The sequence below is a fragment of the Triturus cristatus genome, chromosome 1_2, assembly GCF_964204655.1.
Source record: "Triturus cristatus chromosome 1_2, aTriCri1.1, whole genome shotgun sequence".
Taxonomy (NCBI): Eukaryota; Metazoa; Chordata; class Amphibia; order Caudata; family Salamandridae; genus Triturus; species Triturus cristatus.
The window spans coordinates 1,086,292,819-1,086,314,405 of NC_140580.1; the positions used below are offsets into that span (position 1 = coordinate 1,086,292,819).

The 21,587-nt window shown below is 43.0% G+C and overlaps 1 protein-coding gene across 1 annotated transcript in view; it reads left to right on the plus strand.

The window, feature by feature from the left end:
* CAMSAP1 (calmodulin regulated spectrin associated protein 1) overlaps window positions 1-21,587 on the plus strand; it is a 484,517-nt gene that overhangs the window by 193,714 nt on the left and 269,216 nt on the right. The window contains exon 4 of the mRNA XM_085613485.1: window positions 15,476-15,637. Within this exon, the coding sequence (XP_085469611.1) occupies window positions 15,476-15,637 (162 nt within the window). The remainder of the gene's footprint in view (window positions 1-15,475; window positions 15,638-21,587) is intronic.

The window sequence follows — 21,587 nt, forward strand, 5'->3', positions numbered from 1 at the left end:
TCTGGAAAAAAAATGTATGTAGATACGGATAGTATATTTCAATCAAAAATAGGGAAGTAGAAGAAGCTGTGATCCAATCGGCTTCCAGCTAGTCAGTTATAATCAGAGGGAATGGATCACTTGTAGCTGGCACCAGGGTTCGGGTGATTGTTTCCGATATTTGGTAAAAAACCCTCATTCACGTAAGGCAGTTCGTGGCCGGTATATCTTGATTCTCCGCCTTGATATCTAAATACGTGACAGCATCATCATTGGGTTTTTCCCATGCTTCCTCCAACCCGGAGGGAACCACTGGATGTTCCAGTAGTGATCAGGGAAAAAAAATAAAATAGAAGTGAGAAGTGCTCAAGTGAGGTGATTGGTTATGATAAAAAATTCCTCAAGCTACCTATATTCAATTTTTTTTTTATTCTATTAGGTGCAGGGAAAATGTTAAAAACAGCTAATTGCAGAGTGGACATGTAATGAATCCACTGCAGTATTAATCTAAGTGGTCGGTCGACATGTTTCACCCCCTAGAGTGCCCAAGAGGGTCGGGGGGCTTTCTTCAGCACCTCAGGTGAAAAATGAAAATGAAGTGAGATTGGGATATTGTCCAATGTCAAGTGGAAGTTCCAATACTATTCACAAGAACTTCATCAAGGGTAGTACCTTTGGTGCTCCAACCTAGAACTCCGTACGGCGAACAAGTCAGCGGTATTACGCGATTCCGGTGCAGCTACGACTTGTGCTGGCACTGTCTTCCTGATACGGATAGTACTCAATACTCGAGAATTAACTAAATCTACCATTTGTTGTGTTCTGTCCCAGAAAGAGCAGTAGTATTGACATCTAAGAATTTCTAATCTATCAAAGTAGGTGGATCTTACAATGCATAAGTCTACGATTTTGTCTGGGTTAGTAGGAATACGCTGTTTCAAGTCAAGAATAGATGCTTTGAGCTACAAAATGTCTCTGGTTATGGTTTGTCTAACCCTTCTGTAGTCATGATACATAATCCCCTTGCTAACACTTTAAACGTTTCCCACTCCACTAATGGGGAGGAGTGGCTTTTGCTTTATATTGGGAAATAGTGTGTCGATATGATCCTCCACTGTTTGATGGAACACCGAATCCTCCGATATATTTATTTGTAACTGCTATGTTGTAATTGGGGTAGGCATCCTCCCTGAGGTCAGGGCTATGCACAGGGGATTGTGGTCAGATAAGAATTGTGAGTAATCTGAATTAGTCAAGACACAAGTATGAAGATCTGATGTGCAAACAAACCTATCCAATTGAGAGCGCATATTATGTACAGGAAAATAGAGTATTCATTCCGGTGCTTTGTATGCACCAAATGTCACTCAATTCCAAGACGTCGAACAGTTGCTGGTAATTTTTAGTGTTATGCACTGCTGGGGACTGGGTGGAGAGGGGACACCGGAAAGAAAACACAAGAGGGTCCCTGGTTATTCTGAATGAGAATGGAGAAGAAGACAAGGGAATAACAGAAAAAACAACAACAAAAACTTCTCCATAGCAATATCGATTAATTCATAGCAGTACGTCCATTATACATAAACTGTTCCAAACCAGACCAGTGGTTTTTAAAGTTTATTAGTCAAAAGTATAAAAACGTTTAGTAAATCTTTTTCATTTTATATACATATATTCATTGTACAAAAATACTATAAGACAAAGACATATATAATATTTTCATATGTTAGATTCCGGAGCACCAGCAACAACATTATAAAAAGCACTGACTTACAGAACATAGTGTAACACAGTATACATGAAACAACTAACAACACATCATGACACTAACACAATACAAAAGCAGATAAACAATAGACATCCATAAAAACCAGAAAGACGTTCACAGAAGGGGCGAACAACAATTGTTCATTGAATACTTTATATATGGATAAATCAAATGATCATTGATACATATGTCAACAGGAGTGCGCCAACGCGCTTATCGGAAGTAACTGGAACATGGACATATCCTTCATCAGGGCGCTTTGTGTATGCATCATGTTCAGTGGCATGACGCCTTCTGCATAGAATACACTCACTAGTTGAAATACTGTGCAGGGTGCTCAATGTAAAATTCACAACCAGTGGTTAGATGGTCATAAGCTCCAAGCAGAATGGAACCGGGCACGGAGTAGAGATTCTTCAGAGTATTTTGTACACAATAATGTAGTAGATCCCGAGTCCAGAGTAAAAACTTTGTGGCCAAGATAGATGGACCAGATCTTTCATTCCTGAGGAATTAAAAATGCCATATTCCCACCAAAAATAATAAAATCTCTAATATTAAACAAAGAAAAAAAAAATTTAGGCAAAAAGATACTTGGGGTCTGTAGGTTAACAAGAAAGTGGTCCGGCTAAGGGTTCCGGGCGACTTGAAAAGACGCAGTCACTAGGGACTGCCAGTAGCAGTATGCTGAAGATGATGCGTGCACTCTAGGGGCCAAAAAGGTACTGCCCAATATAAAATGTAGTGTATCTACAAGCGTGGCAAAGTTGCGTAGTCTGCATCCAAGGAACGACCAAACGTCCAGACGGTAGAGGGGACACCGACCTGTCATAAAAGGTATCTAAAATGCTATTAAAGTCTCCCCACAGTGATCCAAGGGCCATTAACTCAGTCTGAAAGATAAGTCGATGCACGGTTCTAGAAAGCAAAAACCATGGCAATACGTTGGGGAAAACTTTGAAACGATCTCCTAAAATTGTTATGAGCATTACCATCTCGGAGATTAAAAGCAAATTTGTACTATCAGATATAATATTTTATGCTGTGCTTTATTTATTTTTATTTATCTATGCTGCTTGTAATTGATGCATACATTCTTCTTATTATGCTTTATAATTTTATTTTGTTTTCTCTTATTTATGCGGGTGCTTGCTCTTACTTTGTTGGCTTTTTGAAGCTTTGTTTTGTGTTATTTGTGGTTTGCATATTACAATTTAATCTAAAAAAAAAAACGATGGCTTCTGCTGGAGTACATATACTTCTCCAGTATTGGGGTGTCTTTCATAGATTCACATGCTTGAATATTCCCCGTCGTCGGAGTGGGAGTCCCACGGTAAATAATATAGCAATAAATAAAAAAAATTTAAAATATATATATATATATATATATATATATATATATATATATATATATATATAGTTATAAAATATATACCTAATATATATATATATAAGTAATCATCTAAGACAGAGATATAAATAGGTAATAACATCAAGAATGTTCCTATATGAAATCTGTATAGAGATACATAGAACGAGAAAAAAGACATTCGCAGTCTATCTCTGTCATTATGTTAGTCCAAACTACGGCCAATCAGGCGCCAGCTCCTCTCCAGAACCTTCTCCTCAGAGCTCCTCACGTCAGATTTTCTACCGCACGTCGTGTGACAGGGAGTCTCCCTGAGCTCTGCTCAGTTTTTTCTCTTCAACATGTCTTCAAGTAAGAAGTCTTTGTTTAGACCTTGTTCCTCTTGTGGAAAGCTACGTTTGTTTTCAGAAGATCCACACAGTAAGTGTATTTACTGTCTTTACCCTGACCATGAAGTGGGTAAATGTAAATTCTGTAGAACCTTTTCTACAAAAACTCTGAAAAACAGGGAAGGCCGTCTCTTGTTGTGGCTCCAGAGACTGAAGGATGAAGATGAAGTGGTTTCTGATGTAGAAAGCTTTACTTCTGGCCGTTCCCACACAGCCTCAAAGCGCAGTAGTGTACATGATTTACCTTCGCCTTTTCTTAAAAAGAAGAAAATGTCTCTGTCCATGACAGCTGCCACGTCTTCTTCCTTGGCTACTGCGTTGTCGCCCACGAGATATAGTTCTCAGGCTGCTGAGGCTTCAACTTCCCAGTTTTCTGGCAAAAAACTGGCTTCATCGTCGACGAGGCTTCCAACGACGAAATCCGCAGTTTCCTGCTAGTCGACGGTGACTCTGACGACGACATCAGCATCAGGATCGTCGACGACGGTCGAAGAAGGAAAAGATGGTTCCGTCGACGATAGTTCCGTCGACGATTGTTCCATCAACGATTCCGTCTACGAAGATGTCTTCAGTAGCCTCTATGCCTCAGATCCCGTCGACTGCGGTCTCATCAGTTAAAATAAAGATTAAAAGGACGACTTCTGCACAGAGGTCATTAAAAAACCAAATGTCTTCCACGCCTTCAGCGTCTACTGCGTCCTTTGCCGCTGTGCCTTTGTTACCTTTGCCACCAAGTACTCGACAAGATATGTCAGGTGAGGTTATATCTTTGGATGATTCCCACCTTCCTTCACCGTTGTTTGCCACGAATTCGGATCATGATTCAGAAGAAGAAGGTTTACCTGAATCATTTGGGACGGCACACAGTCGATCGGATTTAATAATAAAATGCCAAGATGATACTAGTGAGGATGAGGAGCGATTTTTATCAGGAAGAAATTCCTACGGAAGGACAAACTGCGACGCTACCATTGTCGCTTATAACAAATCTTCAACTCATGTTGGACGATTATAATCGGCGGTTTCCTTTATCACCACAAGAGTCTGTGGTTTCGCCTACTCCAGTGGTGCCGACAACTATATCGGAACCAGTGCCGGTTCCAATACCTTCTATTGTACTACCTTCAGTACCGCTACGACATTCTTCATATCGGACAGTACCTCCTCATGATACTGAAGAAGAAGTTCCTCAGGACAGGGAAGATGGTGAGATTATGGATGATGGTGGTGATGATGATGATGAGGATGATGGTATGACGGAGTGGGATTACTACCATGCCCAAACACCATCTCCCTCTCCGGTGATACCTGGTGACTCACCACCTGTTGACATTGCAAGTTTTCACCAGTTAATGGATAGGGCAGCCCAAAGGTTCAAATTAACAACGGAGCACAAGAAAGAGGATTGTTTCCTGTACGATTTTAAAAGTCAGCCTTTTAAGCAAACACATACAATCCCTATTATCGAATTCATTTGGGAGGAAGGCAAAAAGATTATGAAGACACCAAATAGCCTTCCGGCACAGGTGCCTAGATTAGAGAAAAAGTAAAGGTCACCATGAGGAGCGCCAGCGTGCCTCACTGGTCAATCAAAGCCAGATTCTGTAATCACACAGACAGCGCAACGTCGGGCTAGGAACCCTGCATCTACGATCACTGCACCACCTGATCGTGATGGATGTCGTTTGGATGCTATAGGGCGAAAGTTTTCTTCGATGGCTTCTACCATTGTGAGAGCGGCTAACGCCTTAGCCATCTTAGGTCGTTACGACTGTCAAGTATGGGCGGATATATCAGCGCTAGTTGAACAACTGCCTGAACCGTCAAAGTGAAGCCGTGAAGCTTCTCCAAGAGGGAGAGAGCACATCTACGGAGATAATAGACTGTGCAGTTGATATCGCCTGTACGGGTTTCCGTCAACTTGCTGGAGCAGCGGTACTGCGCAGGCAAGGGTGGTTACGCTCAACATCCTTTCGTCAGGAAGTGCAGGCACGGATATTAGACATGGCATATGACTGAGAGGCTTTATTCGGAGATCATGTGGATGAAGCTCTCCAATCGATAAAGATACAGACACTGCTCGCTCTCTGGGCACATTGCAATTTCGAAAACAGCCCTTTCAGGGTGCACGCGGATGCGGCACCTCCTCTAATTTTCGAAGAGGAAACAATCAGTATCGACCATATAACCAGGGTTCCAACCGTTATTCCTATAACCAACAGCAATCCTCTCGACAGCAGTCTTCCAAGACTTACAGAGGAAAATCCTCTTACAGGGGTTCCACTTCTAAGAGACAATGACTTGTATCAGTCCCAGAAAATTGGAGGTCGAATCTCTCTGCACTCTTCTCAATGGTCCTCCATAACAAGGGACCGTTGGGTTTTGGACATTGTAGAAAGAGGTCACACTTTAGAGTTCATCGAATTCCCTCCACCCACACCACCTACCGGACCACCACCGGCTCATTTCAAGGAACTGTTACATCAAGTTCAACTTCTAATGCACAAGGGAGCCATAGAGGTAGTACCAAGATCTCAAAGATGAAAAGGATTTTATTCCCGATTCTTCCTTATCACCAAAAAGAACGGGGAATGGAGGCCCATTCTAGATCTGAGGGCTCTCAACAAGTATCTAAAGAAACAATCCTTTCGTATGTTAACGCTTGTAGAGATCTTGCGCTTACTCTCACAGGGAGATTTCATGGCAACAATCGACCTCCAAGATGCATATTTTCATATCCCCATACTACAACAACATCGGAAATTTCTACGCTTTCGAGTGGGCCGGAAAGATTTCCAATTCAAGGTATTACCATTCGGCCTACGCTCGGCCCCTCGAGTGCTTACAAAGGTGCTAGCTCCTGTAGTAGCGTTCCTACGTCTCCAGGGTATTCAGATCTTCCCATATCTGGACGACTGTCTCCTAAAATCACAATCGGAGGTTCAACTTCTACAGCACACACGTCTTTGCCAGGAGGTGTTTTGCGCCTTGGGGCTCTCCATAAATACCATGAAGTCCCATCTACAGCCTTCTCATCGCAAGGATTTTCTGGGAGCAACTTTAGAAACAGTGTCAGCAAGGGCACTTCTCTCCCAGGACCGTCTTCAAAGGATTCTCCGACTGGTAACCCTTATCAGATCAAGAAGATCCGTTTCTGTAAGACTGTTAAAGTCATTTCTGGGGATGGCATCATCGTGCATTGCCTTGATCCCTCATTGCAGACTACGGACACGCCCCGTCCAGGAAGAACTGGACGTTCAATGGCTTCAGATTACGGGTTCTTTCAACGATGTTGTAAACGTCACAGATCGCATGAAGGCGGTGCTCAAGTGGTGGGCACAACCATTAAATCTAACAAAAGGCATTTCTTTTCTGTCAATAATACCAGACATGACAATAACAGACGCCTCTCTGGAGGGTTGGGGTGCTCATTTGGAGGACTTATCAATAAAAGGGAAATGGACAATATGTCAAAGAGCCTGGCACATCATCAGGCTGGAGCTCATGGCTATATTTCTGGCTCTCAAATCCTTTCTTCCTTTAATCCAAGGAGAAACAGTACTAATACAGACAGACAACACAACCTGCATGCACTACATCAACAAGCAGGGCGGAACAAAATCTCCGAAACTGTCTCGACTAGCTCAGTCAATCTGGGATTGGTCTCTCGACCATCGCATCACGATTGCAGCAGTTCATCTACCGGGGGTATCCAATATCCTGGCGGATTCCCTGAGCAGGTCCTCCTCATCGACCCACGAGTGGGAGTTACATCAACCAACTCTAGAGATGATATTTCGACGATGGGGTCGCCCTCAACTGGATCTCTTTGCCACACCAGAGAACCGGAAATGCCGAGACAATGCAAGCTGGCATCCCCACCAAGGCTCACGGGGCAATGCCCTTTTGATGAACTGGTACAATCTGTTTGCCTACGCTTTTCCCCCAATCCCTCTCATACCTCGTGTCCTGTGGAAGATGCGGAGGCAACCTTGCCATCTACTTCTAATAGCCCCCCGTTGGCCTCGGCAGGCATGGTTCTCAGAATTACTCCTACTGTCCCAATGCGAACCGATCCTTCTACATCCTCGTGCAGATCTACTCACAATGAGCAAAGGGAAAATTTGTCATCCGAATCCTTCCTCACTGAGCTTATCAGCTTGGAACCTGAGCACTGTGAATTTGCCCATCTAGACATTCCACAGGACTGTAGAGACATCTTGGCTCAAGCGAGGGCTCCTTCTACGGTAAAAACGTACAAGTTAAAGTGGAGAAGATTCTGCCACTGGTGTGCATCTAATGGGGTTCACCCGTTTCACTCTAAACCAGAACAATTGTTACCGTTCTTCTTGCATTTAGCTAACTCCGGACTATCTCCTGCAACCTTGAGAGTTTTCTGGCGGCAATTTCCCGTTTCCGTCAGGATGGTTCGACTTCACTTTGTTCTTCAAGGATTATCCATCAATTCTTCAAAGGGTTGTTTCGCTTATTTCCTCCTGTTAGACGCCCTCCTCCGATGTGGCATCTTAACATCGTTTTGGCACAACTAATGAGACCACCGTTCGAACCTATTCACAAAGTTGAATTGAAGTATCTAACATGGAAGGTGGCTCTTCTTTTGGCGCTAACGTCTTCACGTCGCGTCAGTGACATTCATGCATTTACAATAAATCCACCTTTCCTACAGTTTAAACCAGATTCTGTAGTATTGCGTACAAATCCAACATTCTTGCCGAAGGTACCTTCAGACTTTCATATTAACGAACCAGTGATTTTAAAAACCTTCTTTGCTAATCCTCAAACTCCTGCGGAGCAAAGATTTAATTCCCTGGATGTGAAAAGATGTTTAAAGTTTTACATCAGCAGAACAGCTTCTTTTCGAAAATCTGATCAGCTCTTCATAGCTTATGGACGCTTTCACAAGGGACGTCCAGTTACTAAACCAACTATTGCACGTTGGGTTTCAGCTGCCATCGTCTTCTGCCATCAAAAGGCAAACAAGCCTTTGCAGTCACCAGTGAGAGCTCACTCCACTAGAGCAATGTCATCCTCAACCGCCTTATTTGCTGGAGTGCCTTTACATCAGATCTGCAGAGCAGCTACGTGGTCGAGCAGACGTACGTTTACAAGACACTATTGCTTGGCAACTTTAAACAAAGAAGATGCTGCAGTTGGGCAGGCAGTGCTTCGCAATCTTTTTAAATAAGGTGAGCCTCTTCCTTCCCTCCTCCATATTGTTTCCATTTACTGTTGAAAGAATGGTTCATTTACGCTGAAATAGATATTCAGATATATCATATACATAAGGATATTAATTGTCATTACAATTTCAGCTCTTTGTGATTATGGAAACAATGGTAGTTGGTACTGCTAGCTATTCTATATTCAAGCATGTGAATCTATGAAAGACACACCAATACTGGAGAAGAACAATTGTTACTTACCTGTAAACAGGTGGTTCTCCAGTATTGGTGTCTTTCATAGATTCACATGCGACCCTCCCTCCTCCCTTCAGAGGCTCTCTTCTCCTCATACACTCTAAAAGTCACTTTGGTGCTACGAAAATCTGAGGTGAGGAGCTCTGAGGAGAAGGTTCTGGAGAGGAGCTGGCGCCTGATTGGCCGTAGTTTGGACTAACATAATGACAGAGATAGACTGCGAATGTCTTTTTTCTCTTTCTATGTATCTCTATACAGATTTCATATAGGAACATTCTTGATGTTATTACCTATTTATATCTCTGTCTTAGATGATTACATATATATATATATATATATATATATATATATATATATATATATATATATATATATATATTACCTACTGGCGGTCGCCAGTAGGTAGTTATAGTTAGGACCACGTTTCCATAGGAAAACCTCAACATTCTATTTTGAATAACTTTGGCGCCGGTCGACGAATCCTCGCGAATTTCTCAAAATAGGTGGGGCGCTACGCTCCGCTCCTACCCTGAAAGTCTCGGGGGGATTCGTCAAGCGGGGGCTGAGATAAAAGGGGGGTCCCAAAACGCGTTTTTCCCATGCATTTTTCCATAGGACCTTTAGAACGAGCTACAGCCCGAACGGCTGAACAGAATTACTAGAAATTTGGCAGAGAGGTAGTCCCTAGGTCAAGGAAGTGCCTTTTGTAGGTTTGGTGTAAATCTGTTCAGTAGATTCTGAGAAAATAGCCTTTAAATCAATATATTTATCTGAGCCCGCTTACGGTACGCTTACCGTACGCTTACGGTAAGCGTACGGTGGCGTGCGCGAGCGCGATTCTGATTGGCTCTTAGATCTTAGTAAACATTCGAATCGGCAGAAACCAGGAAGCGGCGTCCGCCATTTTGTCTACCGCACTGAGTGTTATGTATCAAACATGATGGCCAAAAACATGTTACGGGGATGTTTTGACAACTCCCTCTCACATAGTCATGTTGAGGGAGTCCCCAAACATCCCCCAAGAGCAAAAACGGCATTATTTTTTTTTCGGCAATTTCGCGGGGTACGCTTACCGTACGCTTACCGTAAGCGTACGGTAAAAAAATAAAAATAAAAAAAACACTATCCACACTTTCTCCACCCCTTGTGCAAATGGTGGCCGAAGGCCACCATTTGTGCATGGCTTATCAGAACACAGAAATTTCCCAAAAAATTTCAACAGATTACCTATCACAAGGAAGCGCATAATATGTCCTCCATGTGCGCACGGTGCGCGAAGCGCATCGTGCGTACATGGCCCATCTAGCGTAACGTGGGCACGGCACTAACTGCGTAAAGTGGGTGCGCGGTGCGCGAAGCGCACCGCGTGCTCACTGTGCGCGCACGGTGCGCGAAGCGCACCGTGCGCGCACGGAACGAACTGCGTTAAGTGGGCGCGCACGCCACGAATGGCGTAAAGTCACTTAGCATTTAAAAAACCGTACAAATTCACTGAAAAAACCATAGGTTTCACACACGTTATAGTTAGGAATTAGCATTTAAAAAACCTTGCAAATTCACTGAAAAAACCATAGGTTTCACACATGTTATAGTTAGCGGAAATTTTACTGATAAAAAACCAATGAAATTGCCCCGTTATAGTTAGTGCTGGCAACTATAACTCACGCGACCGCAATCTTCTGCTGATGACATATGTGTCTTTATGAAAAAAAAATATTTGTAATATATGTATAGCTAAAAATGTATGGAAGAAGACATGGGCAAATAAGTGTCTAAATACAGTATTAGCATCAGCAGAGGATTGCGGTCGCGTGAGTTATAGTTGCCAGCACTAACTATAACGGGGCAATTTCATTGGTTTTTTATCAGTAAAATTTCCGCTAACTATAACATGTGTGAAACCTATGGTTTTTTCAGTGAATATATATATATATATATATATTAGGTATATATATATATATATATATATTAGGTATATATTTTATAACTATATATATTTGTATATTTTATTTATTGCTATATTATTTACCGTGGGACTCCCACTCCGACGACGGGGAATATTCAAGCATGTGAATCTATGAAAGACACCAATACTGGAGAACCACCTGTTTACAGGTAAGTAACAATTGTTCTTATTGGCTGTTTGATTAAGCCCTGTGCTTCTTGATGCACATTGAACAATCTATAGGTTACCTGCAATGACGTCATTAGCTTGGCAGTTTCCCCAAATATAATTTTTCCTAATATCTATGGAGTGACTTCAGTATAGGGTGAGCTTTGGAAAGATTGGTCACAGTAATTGGGAGAACAAATGCCACTGAACCCATCTGTAAAAGCTTTGTCAATGATTCCTGGAGAATTAAAGAACACAGGTTTAAAAAATTGTCTAGATTTGCCGGTCATTTGACTTGCCCGTAATAATTCTCTCCCTTTGGAGCAGCGGCATCATGCTTGGGTGTTAACTGACATTACAGTGCCAATGCAGTATATTGGTGAAGTGGGGCATGTGGCTACCATTGGCTGTGAGCCCTGAGCATGCCGATTTTAGTTCCAAGCATGAGACTGTGTATGTTAGTGCTTGAAGCACACAGTTTCTGCCATATCATGAGAAAGGGCTGTGGAGGGATGCGTTGATGGGGATTTTCACACAGCTGTAAACTTTATAGATGGCAGTGTTCTCAACTACAGCAGGCTACAAGTGCACCTGACAATGATTGATATAAAAGCGGTAAAAATATATTCAGCCGAAAGATATTGACGGTACAGTTACAGAAATTGGAGAAACCCTTTTTATTGTTTTGTAGTGTTCTAAGTATCCATATAGAGCTGTGAAGCTGGGCTGATCTTTGTGTTTGCAAGTTGTAAGTGCATTTGGTATCCATGCCATTGAAGTATACTCCTGTGTTGAAAGTGTAGTTCTGTTAAAAGGTTTGGCAATCAATTCAAGTAGGAATGTGCTTGAAGACAATATCTGAAGCACATTGTGCACTCTTTACTGGCTCAATAAAAACAGTGATAGGCCTGACCCGAGTTAAGGAAAATGCTCCAACTGTGAAAAGGAGTGTCCGGAGCCAGCAGGATGTGTTGCCTTCAGATCCATGAATAGACTTCTCCAGGTTAGTTCTCAAACTGACATAGTCTGAAGGCAGAGAAAAACCACTTGAAGCGGAACAATAATAGGAGATATTTGTTTGCCTCACTCAGCCTGGCAGGATCCCTAGGGCCAAATTTCTTTAACTTCAAGCATACGCTGTTGGTGGGAGCAGGTGCTACCAGAGGCCAAAGTAGACTGCAATATGCCAGGAGAGCGGGATGCTGTCATCTGTTTTTATCCATTTTCTCTAAGTTCAAGTATTCATGAATGCTTCTCATTACACTCAAGCCTTTAACAGGAGCGATGCATTCAATTTTGCTCAAAGGCACCGATTGGTGAAGAAATTTAGAAGAAGGTTTCTCTTATTACAAAATGGTCACAAAAGTTTTTGGAAAGTTTTAAGTGTTTCATCCTGCCAGTAACTTTAACACTTAAGTGCCCAGTAAAGGTCATAGACCATCTGGTGTTTAGGCTTCATTTGTTGAGAAAACAGCTCTTGTAAAAGGCTGATTGCATCCTGACTTATAGAGGATGGGAAGACTCAATCCATAGGTTTCATACCAAGCTGCTGAATCGCATCACTTTACTGGGGATAATGAGAGTGTATATGTATTATTTCATCAAGCCAAAGGTACGCATTTCTCATCTCCGCTAAACCTGCTTTTGGAAATAGTTTAAATAAATAATAATTCAGATTTAAGAGTTTTTACGTAGTTGAGTTTGTTCCCCAAACATGCCACAGCTGTATGCTACCTTTTGTTTACATTTTAGTACTTTTAAGATTTTCTGTGAGTGGTTTAACCTGCACTGGAGACATTAACATTTTTAACGCACTGCACATTCCAAGGGTCCAACTTTTAAGTGTAGAACATAGATTTGACAGACAAAACAGTCTATTATGGTAACAAGTTACTCATTGAAAAGAGTAAACAATAAAAGTATCATCAAAGCAGTCCGTTGAAAAGAGTGGAAAGCTTGGCTATAGATGAGGCAACCCATAGCATAAATGGAGAATGAGATGTAACACATCAATCCCTCTGGACTGACAACTCTGCCATTCAAGTAATCCTGATGACCATCCAAGCAACGCACACACAGTTCGATCCAAAATAGAACAAGAAGCCTTCAGATTCTCAAGGATATCTACATCAACAACTTACATCATCCACTCATCTTTTGACCTGTTGTCTCCACACCAGTATTCTTGGTTAGTTCCCTTGTAAGCACCAACATTTCTGCAGAACCATGCGGATTTCGTGCTTGAACTAAAATGCAACCTCAAGCCTAACTACTTGACACTGCGGGACAAACGTTCTATGTACGGAGAGAAAATAAAGGGTCAGAAAAGTAAAACTCCGGATGACTAAAGTTTGGTGTGACATCATAAAATGGAATGTTGGACGGAGTGTTAAAACTTTTCAAACACTCGCACACAGTAACAGATTTGGGTTTAATCCATCGTTATTTTACTCGCCACATCACCGCAGTTTGGACCCAGCCATGTACAAATCAGTCTTGACCCTGCTCCCCATGGTAACAGTCCAGGCCGAACTGCCAAATTTGGTGTTGCCCAGTACCTAACTCATCACCTCAGCAAAAACCAGCTACTATACCAAATCCTCAAACAGGCAATAGAAGCAGAATGCTCATAGAGACCATCAATCATTGCATCGACCCTTAACCACTTATGCCCCACGCTCCACAGATAAGTCTAATACCATCGACCTCCTTCATGGGGAAAAAATATTCGATCCAGCAGCACAGAGACTACACCAAGCCGGCTTCTCTTCTTACACTCACCCCTCTGCCCTGCATCGTACAGTGGTTATTTTTCAAAACTGTCTCTTTCAAACCTCGCCAACATACTCAGCTCGCTGAAAACTACAGCCTACGAAGATGTCCTTCACTCATCCGTCATCAAAGCACTCTGCAAACTCACCCTTGTCAATGCCTTCCTTGCTGAAGGCATCATCTGAGAGGCTCTCGAGGCAGACCACGTTTTCACACTCCTGAAGAAGGCCACACTAATACCTAGTACCTGATGACACTGCCTGTCACTGGCAATCATTAGCCTATGCTTTCATCATCAAGATCATCAAAAACTTAGGCTGTGCTCAACTGAGATATCACTTCAAACGCCAGCTATCTCCGTCATTAGCACCTACTGGTTTCAAATATTGCTGCAGATCCTCCAAGTTCACCATCCAAGCCTCAGTCACACCCTAGAGTCTTGAATGAGGTTCACAGGCAACGTCCTACAGGGTCTCCTACTGCCTCTCCAATTGGCACTAGTGCATACACATGGGATTCTCCAGATCCTAAAAGCTCTGTATCACCTGTGATATCCCCAAAAGGTCTCTCACTTTGCCTGTCCTCTTTAATCTCTACATGGAGCCCCCTAGACCTCTGCATACTAAATAAAAGCATCAACATCAAAATCCATAAATATGCCAATAGCACACAGCTATACACAAAAGTCTCCTGCGTTCTAGATATCCAAAGCCCCAAGCACACAGCCTGCATTTCATACAGACCTGCACATCTCTGAAACCCCAACAACACTAAATTTCTGCTCTTCGTCAAGAACAAAAAGCTAGACCAAACCTTACTCATCGACATGGACTAATTAATACCTTAACTTTCAATCAAGACCAAGCCACTCTGATTCATCCTTAGTACCGATCTCATCCTCTAGAATTAAGAAAACCAAGATGGCTTGATAACAACTCTCTCTACTAAAAGTGAAACTGTTCCTCCCAGAAAGTGAATTCAGAGCTGCGCAAACCCTCCTACCCTGTACTCTTCCCAGACTTATCATGGCTCCCCCTTTGAAGTATCCTCCATGATGCAGCACGCCTTAAGGGGCTTCAAGAAACATGACCAAATTATCGACTTATTGCTAGAGATTCACATTCTTCTCCCTTTTCTGGCCCCCACCACCTGTAAAGCCAGCGGTAACATCAACATCGCCATCACTGCCTGCACCCTGGTGGATAAACTCTCTGCACCCTCACATCTAGGACTCCTTCAGACCGGAGAAGAACAAGTGCAATAAATGAGTCTAGGCAACAGGCCTCTTCTATAAATGCATCCATCCATAGTAGGGCCATATGACATGTTGGGTGTTAGTAAAGAGAATCTAAGGGGAGAAGCTAGTAAATTATGACATTGATCTTTGCAATTGTTCTTTTTTGCAATTTTATATGTTCTTCACTGATACCTTTTTTTATTTTTAAATTTGTCCTTTCTGGATTACATTTTTGTAGATAAATTGAATGTTTTTGCCATTTTGCACTCTTAGGTACTTTTGATTGAAAGGAATGTTTGATTAATACGTCACGAAGTGTTAAGCGCATCATAAATACTAATATTAAAAAATATTCTTAATGCACATGTTGGTTGCATAAGTAAGAACTGTTTTTCTTATTTGCTCCACAGAGTGCGCACATGTCAATGATTGATGCATTAATGATGGCGTATACTGTTGAAATGATTAGCATTGAAAAGGTGGTTGCCAGTGTCAAACGCTTTTCTACATTCAGTGCCTCAAAGGAGCTACCCTATGATCTGGAGGATGCTATGGTTTTCTGGATTAATAAGGTAACATTATGCATGCAATATCATTCATTTGGGCTGTCTGCTGAACTAATATTGGTGTAAATGTATTTAAAAAGAAAAAGGTTACTTAAGAGTGGTAAAGATGTGCCTTCTTACATGCTTTATGCCCGTTTGAGAGCAACAAACTAAATTGTATATTTCTACTGAATAAGAATCAGTACGTTTATCGTTGACCGAATAGCCAGACTGTGATCACCAGACAAATAACTTAACTAAGCACAATTGGCTCATTTTTGGCTCCGTCCACTCGTTGATTTGACACTGTACAAATATTTGGTTGGGAAATAAGTGCTTATTCGCCTACATAGTAATTGGGAGTCATAACGTGACTGACAGCCAGAAAGGCTTCAAGTCTGATTGTGAACTGCACACAGTGCCGTGTGACTGTGGTAGCCGCATCCGCCATGTTAGGTAGAGCTGCAAATGTTTGAAAGATTATTGCAGTGAAGTAGTTCCATACCATAATTTGACTAAAGACAAGAGAGACTTCACCTCCGTGTCTGCACAATACAGCAATGTCACATTGCTATGGCAGTAGTACTGGCACATTAGGTGGACCAGTGGCAGGGAGCATTTAGTGTCTTAGTTTACAGAAGGAGGAGTGAATGTATTTTTGTGACTGCTCATCCACCCTGCCCTTAACAGATGGGAGAAGCAGGCAGTGTAGGTCTAGCCCCACCTTCTTCCTACTTGTAGTAAGTGAATGACTCTATCCTGACAGCCTGTCGCTGAATGCCCTGAAGCCATCTCCAGCTCTGGCTCACCTTTGTGCAGTGAGTACAGCACAGGACCCACAACACCATTTGAAAACGTTTCTGTGCTAGAGCAGGCTTCTCCAACATGTAGCTCGTGAGCTACTGGTAGCTCTCCAGCTTTTGCTTGGTTGGAGATATATAGATATATATCTATATCAATTTATCTATATCTTTACCTCTGTCTCGAAATTGAGAAGCATGTATTTGAAATGAAATTGTATGTATTTACAGAATTCATATGCTGATGTAGTAAAACTGTGGCTTTTGCAAAGCTGATATTTGAGTGATAAAAATCAAACGCTGTTACGGAGACTATTATTATTATTATTAACTTGGTGCTAGGGGCATTGCAGCTATGGCTGTTATGTATTACCCATATAGAGGCATCCCACATTGACAATGCATCATATACAATACTGCTGACAACTGTGTCTGTTGTACAGAGGTGATTGCTGCTTTTAATCTTGCAAATGGTGGCTACTACAGTAATCTCTGATTACATCTCTAATAGTAGCTCGGGATGATTTTCTTAGAACATAAGTAGCTCTTATTACAGAAAAAGGTTGGCGATCCCCGTTCTAGGGGCTGTGACTATTTCTGAACATGTTAGAATGGTGGTGTGGGTGCTGTGATCGTGAGGCGGACACATGCTCCAGGTTCACTACAACCTTCTCATGTTGCAGAAGCCACCATCTTATAAGTTAGCCACTCTCTTGCTCGATGCATCTGCTCTTACCACTTTTACTGCCACTACCAAAAGACTCGGTGGAAAACTACATGCTGGAGCATCTGCTGTGAGAGAAAATCATAACCTGAGCTGGACGTTGCCCTGTCTCCTCCTGTGACCCTTCCCAATTTAATTGAATTCCCTTTGCGAGGCTGCTGCTGCAGCTTCATTGTTATTGGAGTGTGCATACCGATGGCTACTTATAAACTCTGATTCCTAACTGTTTGAATTTTCCCCAGGTGTCAGACTTGATCCAAAAACATTTAGAGCAGTTTGCCAGCACCAGTAGGTGACGTCGTGGGGCTCTGTGCTGATTTTGTTCCACTCTGTGACGAGCGGAGCCACATATACATGCCAGCCATGTCATGAGCTGACAGCAGCACCTTTCTTTCGATGCCGTCAGATTTAGATCTGAATATTCATCTTGGTAATTTAAGTAGAATTTTCGAGAAATTATTCCAGGATGAAATGGAAAATGACAGGGTTTATACGGTCTACGGACTTTGGGAAAACAGATGTCCGTGAGAAACTCCACACTAAGTCTGTTCTCTACTACTCCTGGGTCTGTGGCAACTGCTCCCAGATGAACCCAAAGGGGCTGTGAGTCCAAACTCTGTCGTCCAAGACGAGAAGACTTCACGCTGTGACTAATGGAAGTTGAAAGGAAGCTCTCGTTCCTGTGACAGATAGTAGTCATGGTTGAAGTCTTCCTTTAAGTCCAAGAACAGAGCACAAGAAATTGAAATAGGAGTCGGGCCCTTCCAACCACTCTTTAACTCCAGAAGAGATGTGATGACATCAACATGCTTCCTGGCCTCACTGATGAACTCCATAGGATCTGACTAAGAGTTTGATACTGATGCTCCTTAAATTCCCAGGTATGTTGACGATGCCACAGCAAGTAGTGGCCTTCAGGGACGCCTTTCTGCCTATATGTTTCACTTAAGGCCCCATAGATCTGTATGGGCCTCCAGTCTGACATCTGCCAATGGGTCCACTCTTTGCACTGTCTGTGCCCTGTGGAGCAGCATTGGGTTCCGCACCGGCTCTGGTGCAAGCTTCGAGTACGGCACCAGTACCTCTCACATCGACGCCAGATGAGAATGTACAGCTCATAACTGCTGTCTGATACTGAACTGAATCCACTACAACTTCAAAAGAACATGCTCAGCATGACAACACAACATATTCTAACACCTTGCTCTTACCACTTGGTAGGGCCATAACCTTTTGTCATATAAATAGACTATGATGATGGGGTCAACAATGTTCCTCAATATGATGAGGAAACATGGTATGAGGAACTTCAGGAATGCCAGTAGCTGGACATTTCTCCAGATACTGGTCTTCTGTTTCCCCACACCTCCAAACCAGCTCGTGTCACAGTAGAAAGCACTGCCTTCGCTGTTATACGAAGGGCGGCAGAAGTTCTGGACTTAAAACTACCAACATTAGACATTAAGAATAATTTACTAACTGAATCATTGTAGCCTGGTCAGGCTCCAACAGAGCCACTGTTGCCATTTACTGGGCCCTTATAGACTCTTTTGGGCACTTGGGTAAAGCCTTGTTCACGTCTGCGTGTTAACAGGCAGGTTGCTCATCACTATCGCCCTGCACCCGGAGACCCTGCATTTCTTCTTCAGCATCGAACTCCAGAGAGACTGGTGCTACAGGCTTCCACTAAGAAATAAATCTAAATGCATTCCAGACTACTTTGTTTGATCGTGAATCGAAGAGAATTTAAACATTTGGTAAAAGGATTTTCTCATCCGCAAGCCTGGCCCAGAGATTTGTGAATGCCAGCTGTCTCCTAAACTGCTTTTCTCATTACCTGTGGGTCTTCTTGGCACAAGTTTTACCGGTTGTTCCGGACGACCTTCGGCTATTTAAGACCGTTATTTGCTCTAGACTGAACACAATTCAACTGTTTAGGACACACAGGGTACCAGTGTGTCTCTTTGACAAGCCTGGATGAGGTCTACAGGCTTCTCTGGAGATGTTCAAACATCCTTAATGGGCATGCGATTTGAAAGCTCATCTTTTTGGCAACAGAGCAGACTCGCCTTGTAAAGATTAGAGGAGAGCAGAGCCACAGCACATTCTTTGGGCTTTTATGCCCCCACAAGGCAATTTTATCATTAATTTCTCCCTCTTTTCTTATATCATATTGTATTTGTAATTGCATTTATATAATGCTTACTACCCCTGATGAGGTCTAGAAGCGCTTTTTCAGTGAGTACCACTCTTCTTCGGAACCCAGAAAGTATTAGTGGTGAATTAGTATAGTGAAAATATGAAAATAATTTGAGTGGTGGATGTTAGTCAGATTATTTGGATTGAGAAGGATAGTGGAGGGATATGGTAAAGGCTTTCCATTTCGCCAACTCAAGACTCCTATCTGAGCCCAGAAGGTCTTTCAGCCGTTTAATGGTAGAGGCCATGTTTTTCAAATGAAAAAGACAGCAGGACAACGTGCAGCCCAGTCCCCTGCTCCCTCCAGCAGCAGCAGCCACAAAACCGCTTTCATTTCTTTCTACCTCGACAAACCTTCCATTGACTTCATGGCAGATGACGGAGGACCATCTGTCTGCCCTACAGCAGTAATTGCAGGCCCTTTTGGCCTAGGGGCCATAGAGGGGATTCTGGCCTCAGGTGTAGGACCGAAGTGTCACTTCTACTACTGTGTTGTGCCGAAGAAGGACAGAGACCTTTTTCCTGTTTTAGATCTTCGCCCTCTGTTCGCCTTCATTGCAGGAGGACAAATTCAAGGTGCTTGTGCTAGTCCACGTCCGGTCTGCCCTGGACCCTAGAGACGGGATGGTGACATTCGACATGCAGGCTGCTTAATTTAATAATACCGTCTTCTGGGCCCATGGGCAGTACCTGTGCTTCACAGTGAGCCGGTTGCATTTTCAGTTGACAGGGCTCCACTTTTTCCTCACCAGTGCCCCACGGTGATGGCTGTGGTTGCAGCATACCTTTGGGGGGTCGAGCTACCTGTACCATGACAACTGGCTGCTGATGGCAAACCTTCTAACATCATTGGGGTTCACTATCAATGTGTCAGTCACACCTGACTTTGTAGACGCTCCCGTTCACCTGAGCCTTTCTGGATATGTGATGGTTTCATTCCTTTCCCCTGGAGTGGGTAGTCAAGGATATTCCAGCTATGATCCAAATGTTTTGGCCTCTGTCCTGAATATCAGTATTGATGACTGAGGCTCTTGTGGTTGTTTGCCTCCTGCATCCTGCTAGGCAAAAACACCAGGTGTCACATGTATACTCTGCAGTTATACTTCAAATCCTAGTAGGCACAATATTAGGGGAATTATAATCCGGTTTCTGGAGAGAATGCAAACGGTCTGCAGTGATGGCTACTGGTCTGCGGGTGGGCCAGTGGCACCCCACTCCTCCCCACACCCAGATTGGTTATGGATGCATCACTGCTGGGTTGGGATGCCATCTAGGAGAGATGGGGGTCGGAGGTCTCTCTCCGACTCAAATCCACATCAATTTGCTGGAGCTGAGAGGGATACTTCGACCTTCCTTAGGCAGGTGCCATGTCTTACTGAAACAATCTAGGCGGGGTAAGGTCTTGGGTCCTGTTTCAGGAGGCTCTGTACCACTGGAATGGGCTGGACCGCCAAGGAATTTCTCTGGTGGTAAACTAGCTGACCTCTCTAAATACCAGGCTAGACGAACTCCAGGTTGGCCATCTTCCAGCAATGGGGAGAACCTTGGCTTGATCTTTTTGCTGCCACCAAGAACGTGCAATCTGTATCGAGGCTACACCACATATCTGCTACAGTTAGCCTGGTCAGGGCTCAACCACAGTTCTGTTAAAGTTTACTTATCAGCAGTTTCAATGTTCTTCTGCATAGTGGTAAATCTATTATTTTCTGCAAGAGTTATTGAGGAGTTCCTTGATGGACCTTTCAGGACATATTGTCAGGTGAAGCCTCCAGCAACCAGGCTTGAGTTCAACACTGTGCTGAGTCAACTGATTAAAAGTCTGTTTGGATGCATTAAATTGCACATCAAACCTAAATTCATACTTTAAGTGCCATCAGACTTTCATCGGAACTAACCTGTAATATCTGATAGAGACTACTAGCTGCAGATTCCTTCCATTAGAATGTTCTCCAGGCATCAGACTGGATCCATACATTTTTGAGCATTACCTCTGTGTGCTGGTAGGTGCCGTTGGCTCTGCTTCGGCGGCGTCCGTGCGGGAAACTACATGCGTGGTACCTATAAAGGCACCACCTTGATGCTCTGACGTTTTGTTCTTTCCTTTCCACACCAGATAGCGCTGATCCATGAAGTGCTGCCCTCTGTTTTTTGACTGACTTTTTAAAAAAACTTGTCGCACCTTTTAAAAAAAATTGTTTTTTTTGGAGAGACAGATTTTCTCTCTTGGTGTGACGGCATGCCCCAAAGAAACCAG